The sequence below is a fragment of the Drosophila rhopaloa genome, unplaced genomic scaffold (genome assembly GCF_018152115.1).
Source record: "Drosophila rhopaloa isolate 14029-0021.01 unplaced genomic scaffold, ASM1815211v1 contig_163, whole genome shotgun sequence".
Classification (NCBI taxonomy): domain Eukaryota; kingdom Metazoa; phylum Arthropoda; class Insecta; order Diptera; family Drosophilidae; genus Drosophila; species Drosophila rhopaloa.
Window position 1 is genome coordinate 11,828,960 of NW_025335043.1, and position 19,712 is coordinate 11,848,671.

The 19,712-nt window shown below is 43.9% G+C and overlaps 3 protein-coding genes across 5 annotated transcripts; 1 reads left to right on the top strand and 2 right to left on the bottom strand.

Moving 5' to 3' along the window:
* The first annotated feature begins 4,996 nt into the window (after positions 1–4,996).
* On the top strand, positions 4,997–10,941 carry LOC108043128 (extensin-1). Of its 2 annotated transcripts, none has more exons than XM_017121689.2 (4): positions 4,997–5,096; positions 5,182–5,286; positions 8,702–8,764; positions 8,823–10,941. In XM_017121689.2, the coding sequence occupies exons 2-4, from the start codon at positions 5,278–5,280 to the stop codon at positions 10,701–10,703; spliced, it is 1,953 nt and encodes a 650-aa protein (XP_016977178.1). In that variant the 5' UTR covers positions 4,997–5,096; positions 5,182–5,277; the 3' UTR covers positions 10,704–10,941. The 2 variants fall into 2 exon arrangements, with proteins under 2 accessions (XP_016977178.1, XP_016977179.1); XM_017121690.2 differs by having other exon boundaries at positions 8,705–8,764.
* A 1,345-nt stretch (positions 10,942–12,286) lies between these two features.
* Positions 12,287–13,964, bottom strand: LOC108043129 (nuclear pore complex protein Nup58). The gene is made up of 2 exons (XM_017121691.2): positions 13,927–13,964; positions 12,287–13,852 (listed from the first exon to the last, which is right to left on the bottom strand). Exons 1-2 carry the CDS (start codon positions 13,927–13,929, stop codon positions 12,287–12,289), a joined length of 1,569 nt encoding a protein of 522 aa, XP_016977180.2. The 5' UTR covers positions 13,930–13,964.
* A 2,585-nt stretch (positions 13,965–16,549) lies between these two features.
* On the bottom strand, positions 16,550–18,428 carry LOC108040051. 2 transcript variants are annotated; one of them, XM_044457848.1, is made up of 3 exons: positions 18,380–18,428; positions 17,649–18,293; positions 16,550–17,483 (listed from the first exon to the last, which is right to left on the bottom strand). In XM_044457848.1, the coding sequence occupies exons 1-3, from the start codon at positions 18,380–18,382 to the stop codon at positions 16,671–16,673; spliced, it is 1,461 nt and encodes a 486-aa protein (XP_044313783.1). In that variant the 5' UTR covers positions 18,383–18,428; the 3' UTR covers positions 16,550–16,670. The 2 variants fall into 2 exon arrangements, with proteins under 2 accessions (XP_044313783.1, XP_016972769.2); XM_017117280.2 differs by having other exon boundaries at positions 16,550–18,293.
* Positions 18,429–19,712: the final 1,284 nt, after the last annotated feature.

The window sequence follows — 19,712 nt, forward strand, 5'->3', positions numbered from 1 at the left end:
TATAAACTTTAATTTAAAATATTTTATTTTTGCCCCACTGTTCAATCAGCATATTTATTTGTGATTACAAAAAAAGCGACCTAGTGATTTGATTGGTACCCGAGTATTTGCTTGTTCACCCATGCGTGGGTCGCTTTATATCTCAATTAGATGCTAAGGCGATCATCATTAGCGGACTATGCGGAGACTGCATTCAAAATGCAGTCAGTACTTGATACGATAATAATTTCAGTACAGTAAATTATCAATCTATATGCCGATGGCATTAATTCCCTGTATCCGTCAGCAAGACGGCTTAAAGGTGTCGCAATCTGGCTTCAGCAGCAGAGGCTTTGAGAAGTTCCTGCTGCGACAGGTTCGTGTCTTAAGTCTTTCGTCTTTCGTGGAATTAACATGTCAAGCACGTATTATTTCAGGTTGAACAACAATCCCCATCCGCAATGTTGTGGCAGTCCCGGTCCCTGACAGTCCATTCTTCCTTGCCACCAAGGTCGCTGCGGCGTGGACGCACTTGAACCCTTTGGTAATACACAGGAAAAAAAATTATTTTGAAGATGAATTATCAATTATTGTTTTTTGAAAATGAATGTTTTGTTTGATATTTTGGTTCACACTACATTGCAAATTTATATTTTAGCCTTTTATTTTGGACGTCAGTTTTACAATTAGCATAAATGCTTATGCATTTGTATCAATATTGGTTCAGATATTTTTTTCTACGCTGGCATCCTGGCGTTGGCCCTCAAAATTGGCCATTGAACTTGCGGCCAAACTAGTTTTCCCCCAGCTTCTTATCGTTTCTGTGGCAGCTGCTGGCGTGGCTTTTGCGGTTAAGAGTCGAGGCAACTTGGCCGGATTGTAATGTTAAGCATTTTGCATACCAAAGGCATTAAAGTCGTTCGGCTTTGACCTTGCCCAATCCGATCTTCGCGTAGGTGAATAGAGCACAGCAGGGAGGGTGTACCTTAATGTGTGTGGCATGCTCGACTTGGCAAGAGGCAAGGGCAATCAATTGTGGCATACCCACCGAAAAGTCCGCTCCAAGTGCAACCGACCAGAAACGAGACTGAATAAAGAGAATATCTAGGCTTGGAGACTGCTCGTTATTTAATTTTCAGTCAAGCTCTTTAATTAGCTGTTAACTTCCGCAACATTTGCGCCAAAGAACGCTTGTCTTGCCAAAAATAAAAAATAAAACCGACAAATAACAGATACAACTCCCATCCAAGTATTTATTCGTTGTGGGTGCGTTCAATGGCTGAAAGTGATTTATGAACGCCTGCTGAGCCATAAATATTTATGGCAATTGTTTCGCTTCGATTTGCTAGGCTATTTTAGGCTTTAATTAAAGTGCTTAGTACTGGGAACTAGTCTACGAGCTCCCTGTCGGAAACGGCTCTCTGCCCAAAAAAAAAAAAAAAAACCATATCAAAAGTTTCCATTAGCTGCAGCCAAGTGCTGACAGGAAGTTCTCATCTCTCGGTTCTAGCCATGAATTATGACCAAGTTTGACCAAGTCTGCGTGCGAGTGAGCGAAGCGAGAAGCGTAGCGATTTAGAAAGGCGAAATCGTAATCGAAATCGAAAACGAAATCCTATGCCACTAAGGTCACATTCTGGCCCGATCAAGAACCCGTTCCCAGTCACTTCCTCCTTTGTAACAGGATCAGCTTGGGATTCCGCTCCATGTGCTGGCCATTAAGCGGGTATTCTGGTTCTCACATCTCACATCTCGCAACTCAGATGCCTCGCCGACCTTGAGACGAGAGTGCAAAAAATCTGTTCAGATGTTCGCTGCTGCTCCCCCGATCTCTGTGTAGGTTGCAATTAAGCTGAACTTGTTATGGTCGCCGGTTTCACTTCGGCGGTTGCTCACCGCCGTTGGCTTTATGACCGAAAAAATTGTGCTTAATGAAAACGAAGCGACGCCCCATCCATCGTACAGTGCCTCCCCATCTGTCCCCCACTTTCAGCTAATCGCTCCGAAAGTTGTTATAAATTTGTCACTTAAATTCATTACAACGATTGGATCCATTGTCATTCGCGTAATTAGATATTGATGAATGCGCTTTTGTGGGTGGTTCACTGTAACGGGTGGAGTATATATGCTCGAATGAGGAGTTGGTAGTATATTTAACTAATATAATATATTTAACATTTGATCTAAAGTTTTTTAATAACTAGATTTGGTTGATTTCTCCTTGACTTGTGACATTTAACTCCCTTTATTCTTGCTTAACTACTTACTAAGTTCTTTCTATTCTTTGGGGAGTCATAAAAAATTACTAATTTATTTTTGAATATGTGTTAGAGTTACTGAGAATTTAATTTTATAGTCTTATTAAAGGTTAAGTGTTAATAAATGTGATTGGCTTGTACAGGTAGCTTTATTTTTACACATACTTCTATAAAAAGTAAACTTAAACTTATATTGAGTCGTTGCATTTTGTTTTTCTTTGAAATCACATTACCTTGCAAATTAAATATAAATAAATTTTTAAAGAGTAACAAAGGTTGCGACTTCAGAAATTTATCAATGATTAGTCATGAATGATTGTAAATAAATTCGCAAAATAATTTGTAGCAGATCAATTTAAACAAGTAGTAAACGTTAAGTATTTTATAACACACATTTTTTGAACCTTTAAAATAAATCTATCTTAAATTTAATTAGTTCGTGTTGTGTCATTTACCTTTCGTCTTTATTTATAACCCAACACATCTCCTAAATTAAAGAGTATGACAAACTGCGCCTTCTCGAGTTTTACTTTCATTTGTCATCTTTGATTGTTTATTTATTTGTGAATATTTTGTATCAGTTCGATTTGTACAAGTGGTAAAGCGGCCTGAGGTTTAATGAACTGTTGGCGGATTTGTTTTGGGTGAAAACCATTGAGGCTGAATCACCTGCTGATTATTATTGTTGGTTATTGGTTTTATGAGCGTTTACCTTGCGGTTGTCGGTGGCAAATCATTTGTATGCCATGGGCGAAATTGTCCCAGCGAAATGCATAAAAACTTCAGGTGGCTTATGTGTATTATTTATGGTTGGGGTCCACTGAATCTTAATCGGGTTCTAGCCACATCCTAGTTGCAGTCATAATAATCCCTGCTAATTTATTATTTGTTTCGAAACTCTAGAGAATCAGAAAGTTTGCAATCAAAAGCTTAACGTTTTCGCATTTGTGGGGATGCTAAATAGCGGTGAGTTGCTTTTAGTTTTAGTGCTAAGCCGCTTAAAGCGAATAGAATTTCCAGTTATCCACGCAAATAGAACTCCGGCGGAAACTCGACTCATCTGTGGCAGCCGTCGATCATCTCTGCTCTAGCTCTCTAGTTTTTAATTATCGGCTGGCAATAAACGATTTCAGTTCAAGTTGTTAATGGCATTTCATTATGTATGTTTCATAGTTTTGAAAGTTGAAATACTTGAGTCGAATCAAATGGTTGTTGTACACAACGCATCTTGTACGGGTATCTTCCGGTTTTCGTTCGATTTATGATTATTATTAATAATTGAATTTCTATTTGTTCGACGAGCCGTGAACATGGACCAGCATCTTTTTGTGGTTTTATTTAGCTTGCAGGGTTTTGTTTTTGTTGGGTATTAAGCTTAATTTAATGGAATCAACAATGGAAACCATTGCTTGATCGATTGTCTAATTTGTCAGCTAAAGGATTAGTACGAAGATCAACATTAATAAGCCATTAAAAGCGGCACGAACAAGGTTTTGCCCCCACATTCCCTTGATCGCAAAGGGGTGCAGTTCCGATTGATTGATGAAATAAAACCAACCTATCAGACCGCTTTTCACACTTTTGGCCAGCTCCACTTCTACTTCCACTCCGCTGGAGTTCTTTTCCCCGTCATTTCAGTTAACTGCCAACTAAGGTCATTCAACAACCCAAATAAAAACAAATCAAAACGACTTCAAGTTTAGATTTTGGGAGTTCTTTTTGCACTCCGATCGATATAAAATCAATGAAGGTCATCGCATCTCAACTCACTTCAAACGGTAGCAAAACTGCAAGGCAAAAGGTATTTGAATAGTTTTGGCACGCTTGTTTTCGGAAGTTATGAAAACGTTTTCTTGTTAGGAGTTATACACAAAATCAATGTTGTTTATTGGCAAATATATAATATGAAAGCATACTCCTTAATTATTTTTACAATGTAAACAATGCTGATTTCTGTTTAAATTTATACAATTTAATTTAAATTGCTTTCTTTATTTCTTTATGGACTTGTAAATTAGTCAACATATGATTTAATTGAAGGCTTTTATGGAAGTCATAACTTCATAAACGAATAAACTGTAAGATTGGTAAGATCTTAAAAAGATGAATTATAAATTTTAAAATATATTATATTTCATTTTTTTATTGACCTTTTTGTACATTCCTTTTTGTACTTTTCACCCTTTACTACATTTTTTTTAATCTTCTAAAACATGAAGCCTCCTAAATTTATTAACTTTATATAATTATTGTCTAATGTCCTTTAAGTTTAAAATTACTTTTCTAATTTTCCTGATTGTTGACCTTTTTTTAAATTTACTTTTCTTGAAGCTTAAGCAGTCTTAATACACAAGGTCGTCGCATTGCTATTTTTGGCGCATAATGATGGTAATTTGTAGGCCAATTTGCGGGCTTCTTCTGCAGTTTACAAAGCCACTGCCTAGACAAACATTTTAAAACCGAAGGGGAGGAGCTCTGAAATCGATTAGCACCCTGAAGACTGGCTAATTGTGGGCACGCACGAAGCTCCAGTTCCGAGTGTCATACATACAGGTGGTCTGCAGACCCGACCTGTCGTAAGACTCGTACTCAGACCCAGACTCAGACTCACCTGGAATGGAATCGATCGGCGGTACGAGGTGGCTGCACTGCGCATGCGTGGCGGCAGCCGAGCGGCTCAGTCGGCCCTCCTCGGCAGCGGAGTCTTATAAATACGCCGGGCGTCGGCGCAGTTTTTGTTATTTGAACTTCAAATTTGCTCGAGATCGCTTCGTCTCGCGCATTCGGCCGCTAGCGAAACGCGCGCGTTTTCTTAGCGTTTTTGTACCGCCTTAAAGCGGCGATTTTGTGTGCTTACAAGTGGGTAGCTGTTTGCCATAAACAGAGTGACTTCTATATAGAACTTTTTGGATGTAAATAGAGTGTGTTCGCAAATATATTTTAGGTGCTGACGCAAGTGCTGTTGATCCAAACCGATCCGATCCGTGCCCGATCCGCTGTTGAGCCGCAAAAACGCGTTGTGTTGCATCACGACTCGAGAATGAAGATGGTGAGTGGTGGTAATGGCAGTGCGAAACGAGTGCACCGAAATGTGCAAACAATCAGGCCATAATCGTAACATTGTGGCGGCTAGAATCCCAGAAATATTCACACTTTTTTGAGGTGCAGTTGCTGCTGCACGTTGCACGTTGCAGGTTGCAGTTTGCCGCTTTGCAGCTCGGCAGTTGGCCTGCTGGCATCCCATGAGTTGTCTGTCAAACAAAATTGCCCAACGCCAAAGAGTTTCTAAAAAGCGACAGCGACGAAAAACAAACAAACTAACAAAAACAGAAACAGAAACGACTCCGCGCACCGAGTGGAGGAGTCGCATGGTAAATTTGCATAAATGGCGCTACAATTGAAGAAAATCGGTACAAGTACAAATAAAATAACAGAAAACAGCTGGCAGCAGTCATCAGTCAGAGGAGAAGACGGAGACATACACGGAAAGAATAGGATCATTATCAGAGAGATACTAATTGAATTGGAAATTAATTTATCATTTATCCCAGTCTCCTTCTTGGTTATTCATACATACTATTAAATATGTAATAAACCATCAATATTACTAAAATGTTAATTTGCTTGACAATATTGCGTATAAGACATTCAATACTTTTTGATTTAAATATTACCCATTTGTTATTCGTTTTTGTAATGACAAATTATCTTTTGTCCAGGTGATCTGAGTTCAGCTTGAAGTTATTCCATTCAGTCATTAATTAAAAGTATCAATTGCAAATCAGATAATTGATTATCTATTTAATTTAATAATGTTTCAATTCAAATTTAGTTCTTTTAAATTATTATTCCATTTAGTTTCGTTATTCAACATAGTCAAATATTTTATAATTTCTATAATACATAACATTTAGTTCCCCTATTCTGTTTATTTTTTATTATTGATACCTTTCAAAACCTTTTATTTATCAATGAGATATTTAGTAATTTAATCAGAATTATTTTTCTTCTTTCAAAATAACCGTAATGCTTCTAGAAAAATATGAATCATTAGGGACATACGTTTCCAATCAACTTAGTTTAGTTGTTCCATAAAATAAATGCCTTTGGCATGAGCAAACCACATTTTAAATGGAAAAACCCACAAAAAGAAACCGACATTTCTTTCTGTGGAGATTTGCGGCAATGGTAACTGCATTGGGTGACTCCGCGGGCTCTAAAAGCCGAATCCGCTGCCAATGACTGACTCACTCGAGGGCGACTCCGGAGTTGCGGCCGGAAGCGCTCATAACCGGCCGCTCCGCCCTGCGCTGCTCTTCACGCATGCGCGTGTTCTTGGCCATTTCAAGAGCGGCTAAACGGGCCACTAGATTTGGCAATCTCGCTTTTGGCCGCCTGAGGCCGAATCTACGTCTGCTGACGCCTGAATGAGTCAATGGGTGCCCAGAACCAGTGTTGAGCAACCTCAATTAACGCCAAACGCCAAGCTCCAAGCGAAAAACTGATTTCCTCCAAGGTCGTCACACCACATATAAATAGATGTGCTGGCTCTGGTTTTATGATATTTCACACGCCTCAATTGTGACAATTAACGCCCCCCGTTTCGCGGCATTTGTCGCCCGAATTGTCTAAGGTTTATTTTAGTCTTTTTGTTCGGAAGCATAGTCGAAACCAGAGCCAAGGAAAATGACTCGACATGATCGGGGCAGATTCAGATTCTCTTGAAAAAGTTCCAGCGGCGGGCGCACCTCGAGCGGCAGACCTCACCCACTTTACACACTCTTCAAGCCGCACAGAATTATGCCACTCGAGATGACGCCGCACAATCGGGCAGGTATTTTGTAATGGGTGCTTTAATTACGAGCTTGTAGACTTGTATGTTGAAACATTCAATTAAGGTCAACAGGAAAACGGATATCTTAATGCGTTCGGACCAAGTTCAATTTGGACTAACAGAAATCGTAAGACTCATTGGGGGGGGGGCTACCATCTTTGGCAGGTTCTAAATGAATATTAAGAAACAGATTCCGAATACGCCCCAACATCGAGAGTATTATTCATGTTATGCGACACCTGAGTGCGTCACTGCCATAAAAACATTTCAACACAAAAACTTAATTGGGTTCTGACTTTAATGGACGTACACATCTTAACGCGAGTTGTCAACTAATAACGCAACCGAAACCCAAATTATACGTGGCTAGAACTAGTTTCCAGAGGTGGCTGCGATTCTTGCCACAAGTTGAAAGAAGATTGGCAAATCCGCTAGAATTTAAGGCCCGACAGCTGACAAGCCGCTTGAGAATCTCACAAGTGGCATTTTTCCATAACAATTTATCAATGAGACTCTCTGCCATGTCGTACACAAAAAAAGAAACATAAGAAGAATCATAAATCCATAAGAACATTGCGTGGGATGCTTTAAACTATTTCCATTTGATTGAGATGATCACGTTGTTTGGCGCGGCTTTTGTTCCATTTTTTATATAATTTTTTTTTTGACTACTATTGTCTTGATTCAATTAAGGTTTTATTTTTATGACCAGTCTTTAACGACTCTGACTTGAAGCGCACTCGTAGAAGCCGTTTAAGTTTATTTTTATTTTTATTTCGGGCAAATTTATGTGTTTCAATTTGAGAAATGGAATTCCGGGTTCCAAAGATTGTTTTGGCCACGAGATAAAGGTTTCTATTGCCTCTCTCTTAGTCTGTTATCTATAGCTTAATTAGTGTTCGGCAAATTGCTAGTTTGTATTTACATAAATCGCAAGCGAGTGGAGGGATTTCCATCTAATTTAATTTTTAGCATCTTCTCGGGTTATCGAACCGGTCGGCGTGACTTTGCCATCAAGCCGCCAGTGTTTTTGTCTAACCACGAGGCCATTCACACTTACTGGAGTATTTAGAACATTTCTAGGCGGTCTAGATTGGATTCTTCTGTTCTAAGTTCGATAGACTGCCCAATGCCGAGTGGCAGATGCGATGACCTTGACTATGAGCGTTGCCCGCGGCTGCTACCAGTTTTCATTTCATTTATTTATTTTTCAAATGCAACCACATGCGGGCCTCCGCCTCTGCCAATAATCAATCAACGCGCGGGCAATTAGCGCACAAAAATGCGTTTAATTTGGCTTACGACTTGTTAATCAATAATGTGCGTAGAGAGCCTTCGATAGACGTGACCTAATTGAGCTTTGAGGGAAGTGTCGAATTCTTTGCCAAAAACCGATGGTGTCAAAAGCTGACACAGCCATTTGCCAAATTTTTGAGCCTTAATTATATGCGGAAATTTGCGATGCTCTGACGGCACTGAAAATGACCATAAACGGCCGAGGCCCACGTAAATATTGTCAGTCACCACGACTTAATATAAATATAAATGTCCAAGACTTTGATTTAAGACCATTAAGGTTTTCGACAACCAATCACTAAACGATATCTCTTTTTCTTGGTTTGTTTTGCAGCAGCTTCGTGTGTTTAGCCTGGCTTTGATCGCCCTAAGCCAGAGCTACTTTGCCCAAGCCCAGGTAAGTGGATAAACATCTCATTAATCTGGGCATACTTAGCTAATTGAATTATCCCTAGGGCTACGACTATCCCCAGCCGAAGGTGCCCTTCACCGATGGATATTCGTACCCCCAGCCAGCGATTCCGTTCCCACCACCAGCCCCGAAAGTGGTGGTGAGCAGTGGCTACTCGTACCCACAGCCAGCCATTCCGTTCCCACCACCGCTGCCTAAATACACGCCTCCGGTGCAGCAGATCATTCCGCAGGAGCCCAAGTTGGTTAGTGGATACTCGTACCCCAAGCCAGTGGTTCCGTTCCCACCGCCCACGCAGCCACCGCAGATCAGGGTGACTGAAGGATACGCCTACCCCACGCCCTCGATTCCCTTCACACCACCGCAGCCGAAGCAGGGATACGATTACCCCAAGCCCGCTGTTCCGTTCCCTCCACCAACCAACCCACAACCGCAGGTGAAGCAGGGATATGACTACCCCAAGCCAGCCGTTCCGTTTCCACCACCGACTGCTCCACCACAGAAGTACCTGCCACCAGTGACCACAACTCCTGCTCCACCACCACCACCACCGACGATCAAGTACCTGCCACCTCCGCAGGCAAAGCAGGGATACGATTATCCCAAGCCGGCTATCCCCTTCCCGCCACCCACGAACCCACCACAGAAATACCTTCCTCCCGTTGTGCCCACCAGTCCACCAGTGCCAAAATACATTCCCCCACCCACTCCCACCTACATTCCACCTCCACCAAAGAAGCAGGGATACGATTACCCCAAGCCAGCCATTCCATTCCCACCACCCACGGCTCCACCACAGAAGTACCTTCCTCCCGTCACCACAACCCAAGCACCACCACCACCACCCAAGTATCTGCCACCACCTCAGGTGAAGCAGGGATACGACTACCCCAAGCCATCCATTCCATTCCCACCACCCACGGCTCCACCACAGAAATATTTGCCACCTGTGACCACCACGAAAGCACCAACACCACCACCTACGCCCAAATACCTGCCACCACCACCACCTACTCCCAAATACCTACCTCCCCCACAAGTCAAGCAGGGATACGACTATCCCAAGCCCGCCATTCCATTCCCAGCACCCACTAACCCACCACAGAAATACCTGCCACCTGTTGTGCCCACAACTCCACCACAACCTAAATACTTGCCACCTGTGAAGCCAACCAACCCTCCACAGCCGAAATACTTGCCACCCCCACAACCCAAATCGGGTTATGATTACCCCAAACCCGCCATTCCATTCCCTCCACCCACTAACCCACCGCAGAAATATCTGCCACCTGTTGTGCCCACAACTCCACGACAGCCGAAGTACTTGCCTCCTGTAAAGCCTACAAACCCACCGCAGCCCAAGTATCTGCCACCCCCGCAACCCAAGTCGGGTTATGATTATCCCAAGCCAGCCATTCCATTCCCACCACCCACTAACCCACCACAGAAATACCTGCCACCAGTGATCCCAACATCCCCACCAGTGCCAAAATATCTCCCCCCCACTAACCCACCAACACCCAAGTACTTGCCACCAGTGCAGGTGAAACAGGGTTACGACTATCCCAAGCCCGCCATTCCATTCCCACCACCCACTGCCCCACCTCAGAAGTACTTGCCACCCGTGACCACAACCCAAGCACCACCTCCACCACCGCCCACAGTGAAGTACCTACCTCCACCACAAGTCAAGCAGGGTTACGACTATCCCAAACCCGCCATTCCATTCCCACCACCCACGAATCCCCCGCAGAAGTACCTGCCCCCCGTCGTGCCCACCAGTCCGCCCACCCCCAAATACCTGCCACCAGTGCAGGTTAAGCAGGGCTACGACTATCCCAAGCCAGTCATCCCATTCCCCCCACCCGCCCCCAAAACCGAGGGCTATTCCTACCCGAAGCCGGCGATCGCCTTCGACTTCTGAAGAATCATCCGTCGATCGGCCACTCATCACTGATTAAATGACACAATTGCCTCTGTGTGCGCATAGTGATCCTTAGGAACGTACGAAATTGAATAATTGTAATTAACTGTAATATTTAATTTAATACTTATCTTTAATGATGTACCGGGTATCTTGCCTGCGGACTCTCCAATCGAACTTAGTCATTAAAATATGTTTATTAAATTTATGTTTTAACGATTACGCAATGCTGCCGAAATTAAAAACGACAATGTGAATGTTTAAGATGCTTCTTATAATTGGTCAAGTGAGGGATTATTTATTGCAGAAAGGGGATAAAAACTGATAAACAAGATTTCGAAGAGGCAAAATTCTAAATATAAATCGTCAAAATCACATCCACTCAAATATCGTTATATTCAATAGTTCAAAATCATTACACCAGCCGAAAAGTATATTACAATCGAGCGACGAAAAGACAATGCAAATTTATTCGTTTCTTTAGCTCCCGTATCAAAAATCTATACAGTCTACGAATGACAAAAGCTATGGATTATGGCTTAATAGTTGCATTCATTTTTCTGTGGGGCTTACTTACCTTATAAGGTTAAAGTTGAGTAACGGGAATAGTGCATTATATATATAGGCACGAATTAACATGGATAAACAACTTCTTAAAGAAAAGTTGGATGAAACGACAGATCTAGCATAGCAACGTTAGCTTATATTGATAAACACCAGTTAAAGTTGGTTAAAGAAAAAAAAGAATTTATTTATCGTAGTTATCTCTACGCCTTTCCACCTCTACTGAATCCAAAATTTCAAGGGTCATTCAAACGAGAAAGTGAAAGTGATAACCCTGGCTTAGGAAACGAGTCGATAGTTGAGTCGCAGCCCAATAGAATGCTCCAAAGATGTATCCGTCCTAAAGTTCAGATGTTTTGGACGGTGTTAATAAGATCAAACATTTTATTTGTAATAAAAATTTAAAAAAATAATTAGTGCACAATATAAAAATTTTTCACGTTTTTTCCTATTTCGATCCATGTTTATAAAACGACTGCTGGTAAGTGCCCTGATCTGTACGAATATTTAATTGAATTCTTATATATTTTTACGTTCAATAGTTCATAATAATCATGCTTGCCGAGAAGTATACTACAAATAAAGGCCAAAAAAGTATGCCCCAAATGATCTTAGCATTGGCTTTGAACTTGAAGCTTGAGACGACAATGCACTTGTTGAGCAAAAAATTAATTTCGGATCATTAAACGAGTTTCCGCATCTCAGACTGAACTAGTTTTTTTAGCCACTGAGACGTCTCCGCTTGACGACAGCTCGGCATTAATGCCTAATAACCGCCGTCTTTAATGGCCTAAGCTTTTTACTTTATTATGCAATATTATTGTTAAGCAAATAACTGTGCTACCAGCATCCATGTTTCCTGTTTGGGGAATACTAATAAGGCAGTGTAGGAATATTTTTCAATATTTTTATTATTTAATCTCAATTTCGTTCCCAAACAACATCAGTCGGCATGACCGAAAAACCCAGAGTCAATAAACAGGATTTGACTCGGTGTGTTTGGGGGTTCGTTGAAGCCTCTAGTAACGGTGACGGCGGAGGACTACGCGCTTCTGGGTCTTGTAGCGGTATCCATCGTTGGAGGAGTAGGAGTGGGCGGGCGCAGAGGCGGCGGTCTCGTAGCTCTCACCGGAGTAAGAGGCAGCTGGTGCGGAGTAGGAAGCAGCTGGGGCGGAAGCGGCACCGGAGTAGAACTCGGGGGCGGAGTAGCTCTGGGCAGGAGCGGAGTAGCTCTGGGCGGGAGCCGAGTAGGACACAGCTGGGGCGGAAGCGGCAGCGGTGTAGGTGGCAGCTGGAGCCGAGTAGCTCTGGGCGGGAGCGGCGTAAGACACAGCTGGAGCGGAGGCAGCAGCGGAGTAGGTGGCAGCTGGGGCGGAGTAGCTCTGCACGGGGGCGGAGTACACTGGAGCGGGGGCAGAGGCTGCTGGGGGCAGGTAGTCGTTGGAGGGCAGGTGGCTCACATCACGACGATGACGGCGGAGGACCACGCGCTTGTGGGTCTTGTAGCGGTATCCATCGTTGGAGGAGAAGGAGTGGGCGGGCTCAGAGGCAGCGGTCTCGTAGCTCTCACCGGCGAAGGAGGCAGCTGGGGCCGAGTAGGAAGCAGCAGGTGCGGAGTAAGAGGCAGCTGGGGCGGAGTAGGACACAGCTGGGGCCGAGGCAGCAGCGGTGTAGGTGGCAGCGGGAGCGGAGTAGCTCTGAGCGGGGGCCGAGTAGACTGGAGCCGGGGCAGAGGCTGCTGGGGGCAGGTACTCACTGGTCGGGGCGGAGGCGGCTCCCTGGAAGGGGGGCAGGTAGTCGTTGGCGGGTGCACCACGGCGATGACGGCGGAGGACGACGCGCTTCTGGGTCTTGTAACGGTATCCATCGTTGGCCGAGAAGGTGTGGGCGGGCTCAGAGGCGGCGGTCTCGTAGCTCTCTCCGGAGTAAGAGGCAGCGGGAGCGGCGTAGGACACAGCTGGGGCAGAAGCGGCAGCGGTGTAGGTGGCAGCTGGGGCAGAGTAGCTCTGGGCGGAGAAGCTCTGGGCAGGAGCAGCGTAGGACACAGCTGGGGCGGAAGCGGCAGCGGAGTAGGTGGCAGCTGGGGCAGAGTAGGAGACAGCTGGGGCAGAGTAAGAGGCAGCGGGAGCGGCGTAGGACACAGCTGGAGCCGAGGCAGCAGCGGTGTAAGTAGCAGCAGGAGCGGAGTAGCTCTGGGCAGGAGCGGCGTAGGACACAGCTGGGGCAGAAGCAGCAGCGGTGTAGGTGGCAGCAGGAGCAGAGTAGCTCTGGGCAGGAGCGGCGTAGGACACAGCCGGGACGGAAGCGGCAGCGGTGTAGGTGGCAGCAGGGGCGGCGTACGACACGGCTGGAGCGGCATAGGACACAGCCGGTGCGGAAGCGGCGGCCGAGTAGCTGGTCTCAACGGGGGCGGAGTAGGAGGCGACCGGGGCCGAGGCCTCTACGCTGTAGCTGGCAGCCGGGGCGGAGTAGGAGGCCACTGGGGCGGAGGCGGCTCCATGACGAGGAGGCAGGTACTGGCTGGAGGGCAGATGACTGACATCGGCGGCCACGACGGCTACGAAAGCGCAGAACAACAAGAATTTCTGCAATGGAAGAAAAACCCATAATTTGATTAGCTATTTATCCTGGTCGAGGCACTGGGGGTCCTGGCTAGTACCATTTTGCTGGGTGCTCGGCTGTCCAGTTGATCGGAGAGTGCAAGTGGAAGTGATGCCCTAACCGATGTTCTGCTGCTTATTTATATGATTCTAATCACCGATCTGCGGCAGGAAATTTGCATTTGGCTTTTTTTAATTTATGAATTTGTATTTAGTGACACCGCCAAAACATATCCATTATAGTTTTGCAATCAGGTTTGCAACGGGTTTTGCGGTCTTTCTGCTCATCGGCAGCATGAGACTGTGTTTTGGGGGTCCCCCTTTATCCCCCATCCATTCGGCCAAACAGCCAAACCGCCACTTAATATTTTTAATATATTTCGTTAATACTTAGTGGCCAAGATCAGGTTCCATTGTTCCCCCATCCGCACTCACCAATTTCTCCCAGGCCAACGCGTGCCGATTCTGATCGACTCCAGCTCAATTTGCTTAATTATCGATAATTAAATTGTGGCTTAATCAACTGGTACTAATCGGGTTCTATGACTCCGGGTAATAAAAGCAGATGTTCAATATCGGAGCGGAGAAAAGGCCAGAAACAGTTGGTTAAAAGCGAAATGATTGCCGAAAGAGGCAATCAAATTGCGGAAATAAATCACGATCTCAATGCCGAGACAATAGATCTGACTGTCTAAGCCGATTGTATGTCAAAGCCTGAATAAAAACCTGAACAAAAAGAACTGAACAGACTTTTGGAAAAATTAACTTTAGACAGATCAAGTCTAAAGAAGCCACACAATTTATTAACCATAAATAAAAACAAGGTACTTAATCTCATTTTTTAAATTTTCTTTATTTAAAGTCTATAAAATAGTGCGATATACTTGATACCATAAAGATCAATATTAAATATAAAACGTGAACGGAAGTTTACAATCGATTGGCACTTTGTTTTTAATTTGTTTTTAAATGTATTCTGTTAATGGCCAGAATCCTCTAAAAAAAATCAGCTCAATTTTTGGGTATTTTTATCAAAACCTTTGGAAATAATGATCAGATCTTGGAATGTCATACCTCGTTAAATTCGTTATAAAATTTCCCATCCATTAATATTCTCAGGAAAAAATATTTTTTTTGATCCAAATTTCGAAAAAAAGAAAAATGAAAAATCGGTCAAAAAAAAATTTCTTCCGAATCCATATGGAATTGATTGTATAGGTTCTCAGCTGCACAAAACAGTCATTCTTTTGGTCCTGCGTCTTATTTTGGCAAAGTTACAACCAAAAACCTTTAAAAAATAAGTTTTTTAATGTATTTAATGGCAAAAATCCAGAAAAATCATCTCTATTTTTCGGTTTTTTGATCAAAACCCTTGGAAATAATGGTCAGATCTTGGAATGTCATACCTCGTTAAATTCGTTATAAAATTTTTAAACCATAGGTATTCTCAGCAAAAAAAAATTTTTTTGATCCGAATTTCGAAAAAAAGACGATGTTACCCCTTATAAAAAATGTGAAAATCGGTCAAAAAATAAATTTTTCCAAATCCACATGGAATTGATTGTATAGGTTCTCAGCTGCACAAAACAGTCATTATTTTGGCTGTGCGCCTTATTTTGGCAAAGTTAGCACCAAAAACCCTTAAAAAATGTGTAAAAAATATATTTAATGGCAAAAATCCGGAAAAATTATCTCAAATTTTTGGTTTTTTGATCAAAACCCTTGGAAATAATGGTCAGATCATGGAATGTCATACCTCGTTAAATTCGTTATAAAATTTTCAATCCATTGGTATTCTCAGCAAAAAAAAATTTTTTTGGTCCGAATTTCGAAAAAAAGACGATGTTACCCCTTATGAAAAATGCAAAAATTCGTCAAAAAAATGTTTCTTTCAAATCCATATGGAATTGATTGTATAGGTTCTCAGCTGCACAAAACACTCATTCTTTTAACTATGCGACTAATTTTTACTTTGTTACAACTTAAAACCCTTAGAAATGGGTTTTTTGGGAGAATTCCGAAAACGACTAGTTGAGTTTCGTGTTTATTATCAAATCCCAATAAAATAGTTGTTAAATATTTGAAGGTCATACCTCTTTGAATTCATTATATAATGTACAATCTATTGGCATTCACATGTTATGTAGATCATTCCAGTCTAATGGTTATCGTATAATAAATAAGCACATATAAATAAGACATTTTTGCAAAGCATAATTGCTTACCCAGTATACCCAGTCTTTAATAGGTAAGCGGTCTCAAAGCGTCAAGCAGGCTTGAACTTTATGAAGATGAGAGTGCGGAAGCATTGACAGAAATAGATTTGGAATTAATTCGATTATATGTCAAGTTTACATTGTTTGCTTAAGCCCACGCCGTTATAGCAATAATTATATCTTGAAATATTTTATCTCTTCAAACACTTATCCGTTTTACTTTTCAGCTTTGGTGAATCACGATACACGAAGATTTTATCGCTGGTTCATAAGAAAAAAAAGCTTTATTTCATTCCGTTTTTAATGAAGTTTCATCCAGTTTCCTCCTCCGATTGTTGTATAAATTATAAAATAATAGTATTATTGGCCCCAAGACGTCTTTTGATATTAATAGAGAAAATTTCTATTTAATAAATCTCCCTTTCTGTTACCCCTTGTCCAATTGCAAATAATTAAGACACTAATATTTTATGGATTCGTTATCGTATTATTGTATTTGTTGAATGAAAAGGAGGTATTCTAATAGTAAGGCCTGCACTCCAAAATGAGTACAAATCGATCACCTAGTGAAGCCGTAATCGGATGATTTAGTGGCGGCGGATCACAACGCGCTTCTGGGTCTTGTAACGGTAGCCATCATCAGCCAGGACATGGGCGGGAGCCACCTCGACGGTGTTCTCCACGGGGGCCAGGTACTCGGCGGCGGGAGCCTCGTGCACGGGGGGCAGGTACTCGTTGGACAGCTCGTTCACATCACGACGGTGGCGACGGACAACCACGCGCTTGTGGGTCTTGTAACGGTAGCCATCATCGGCCAAGACGGTCTCGGGAGCAGCCTCAACTGGAGCCAGGTACTCGTTGGAAGGAGCAACGGCCTCCTGGACAGGGGGCAGGTACTCGTTGGACAGCTCGTTCACATCACGACGGTGACGACGGACAACCACACGCTTGTGGGTCTTGTAACGGTAGCCATCATCAGCGAGAACGGTCTCAGGGGCCTCAACGGGAGCCAGGTACTCGTTGGAAGGAGCAGCGACTTCCTGAACAGGGGGCAGGTATTCGTTGGACAGCTCGTTCACGTCACGACGGTGGCGACGGTAGACCACGCGACGGTGGGTCTTGTAGCGGTAGCCGTCATCAGCCAACTCATGGGCGGGCTCGGCCTCAACCTCGACGGGAGCGGCCAGCTGGACGGGGGCGGCGATCTGGACGGGAGCGGGAGCTGGGGCAGCAACCTGGACTGGGGGCAGGTACTCGTTGGATGGAGCGGCGGCCTGGACAGGGGGAAGGTACTCGTTGGAGGGCAGGTGGCTCACATCACGACGGTGGCGGCGGAGGACCACGCGCTTGTGGGTCTTGTAACGGTAGCCATCATCGGCCAAGACGGTCTCGGGAGCAGCCTCAACGGGAGCCAAGTACTCGTTGGAAGGAGAAGCGACCTGGACAGGGGGCAGGTACTCGTTGGAGGGCAGCTCGTTGACATCACGACGGTGACGGCGGACAACCACGCGCTTGTGGGTCTTGTAACGGTAGCCATCATCGGCCAAGACGGTCTCGGGAGCAGCCTCAACTGGAGCCAAGTACTCGTTGGAAGGAGCAACGGCCTCCTGGACAGGGGGCAGGTACTCGTTGGACAGCTCGTTCACATCACGACGGTGGCGACGGAGCACAACACGACGGTGGGTCTTGTAGCGGTAGCCATCATCAGCCAGCTCGTGGGCGGGCTCAGCCTCAGCCTCAACTGGGGGCAAGTACTCGTTGGTGGGAGCGGCAGCCAGGACCGGGGGCAAGTACTCGTTGGACAGCTCGTTCACGTCGCGACGGTGGCGGCGGATAACCACGCGCTTGTGGGTCTTGTAACGGTAACCATCATCGGCGAGGACGGTCTCTTGAGCTGCCTCAACTGGAGCGAGGTACTCGTTGGAGGGAGCAACGGCCTCCTGGACAGGGGGCAGGTACTCGTTGGACAGCTCGTTCACATCACGACGGTGACGACGGACAACCACACGCTTGTGGGTCTTGTAACGGTAGCCATCATCGGCCAGCTCGTGGGCGGGGGCAGCCTCAGCCTCCACGGGGGGCAGGTACTCGTTGCTGGGGCCAGCGATGATCTGCTGCTCCTGGACGGGAGGCAGGTACTCGTTGGAGGGCAGGTGGCTGACATCGGCAGCCACGGCTGCGATCACGGCGAAGGCGACCAGGAAGAGTTTCTGTAAGAAACGGAGGGGTGAGTGGGTTTAGTCCTTCTGTGGCGGCCTGATGCCAAAGCGTTTTCAGCCAGAGGGCTGGATCGTACCATGTTGTCCGTTGAGTTGCTTGTTCACAGCAGTAAAACCGAAACTCTAATGAGGAATACGCAGAACCTTTTGGTATTTATACAGATTCTCCGCTCTTCGCTGGCCATTACAGAGCTGGCTTTTTTGGCCCTCTGCCCGAAAAGACGTCGCTGCCGGCGCCGGCGTCTGTAAATTCGCACGATTTCGGCTTTGGCTTTGTGGAGCTGCGGGTTCTAAGCCTCTCTTTTGCGGCTCAAACGCAGCTCCGCTAACACGATGGACCGCGGCTGCGACGCTTACATTCGCACAAACTCAAGCTCGCGAGCAGTTGATGGCTAAAAAAAAAGTTTAATGGCCAAAATCGTTCGCACGGATTCTCTTAATTGTTTTATTTAATCATATGCAAAAGATTTGATGGACATCAACGTTTTGGACAACTCGAGCGCGCGCACACACACAAATGTTTGCATAAACTTGGCTCTCTCATCTTGTTTACACCTCTTTGTATTTGTTTTGCCTGCCTTGTTTCATTCAAGACGCCGCTGAATTGCGATCGATTAAAATTCAAATGATGAGTTATATGTTTCAATCGAATTCACTCACTTCAATAGATCTAAAGCCCCCAGCTGAAAGTCGATTATTTTGATCGCAGCCTCTTCTCTTTGTGGCGATGTCGTCGCAATCCATTAATCAAAGTAGAGGAACTGACCAAGCGAGGCATTCAATTTTTTGAAATCTGCGATATAATTATGCCTGATGCCTATGAATTGTTCAAGTTTGTAAACAGCATGCCGGATATTGGACTGAGAGCTCTTAAAAATAGCCTCTTGTTGATTCTAAGAATAATTTTTTTAAGCATATGCAAACTAAATCAGTTAGATATTATTATAAGAATTGTTTAAAAGAATGACCCACTTATTTGAAAACAAAACAAATAACTTTTATTTAATTCTGGAAACCCTCTAAAGTTATAAAATTTTATATATTAGTAATTTAGTAGTACAAAAAGTCTATTAAATAGTCCCATTTGATATATATTATAAATATTTACAAATATAACAAAGTCTTAGAAAGAAATTTGTTTTATAAAATTTGGTTAGCAGATTAACAACCTTTTCCAGCTTTTTACTAAAGAGTATAGATTAATCTAATTTGCTTACTATTCACAGATTAAATTATGTCTTCATATATATAATTAGCTTAAGAATAAATTTATTTTTATAGGTATATATCAGATTTGACATTTGAATTGCAACTGATATTTTTGCACTCCTGTTTATAGCCTCTCACTTAATAGTATTGTTTCAAAACTGAACATGGACATGCATAAGATGTTCAAATAAATCAAGTAAA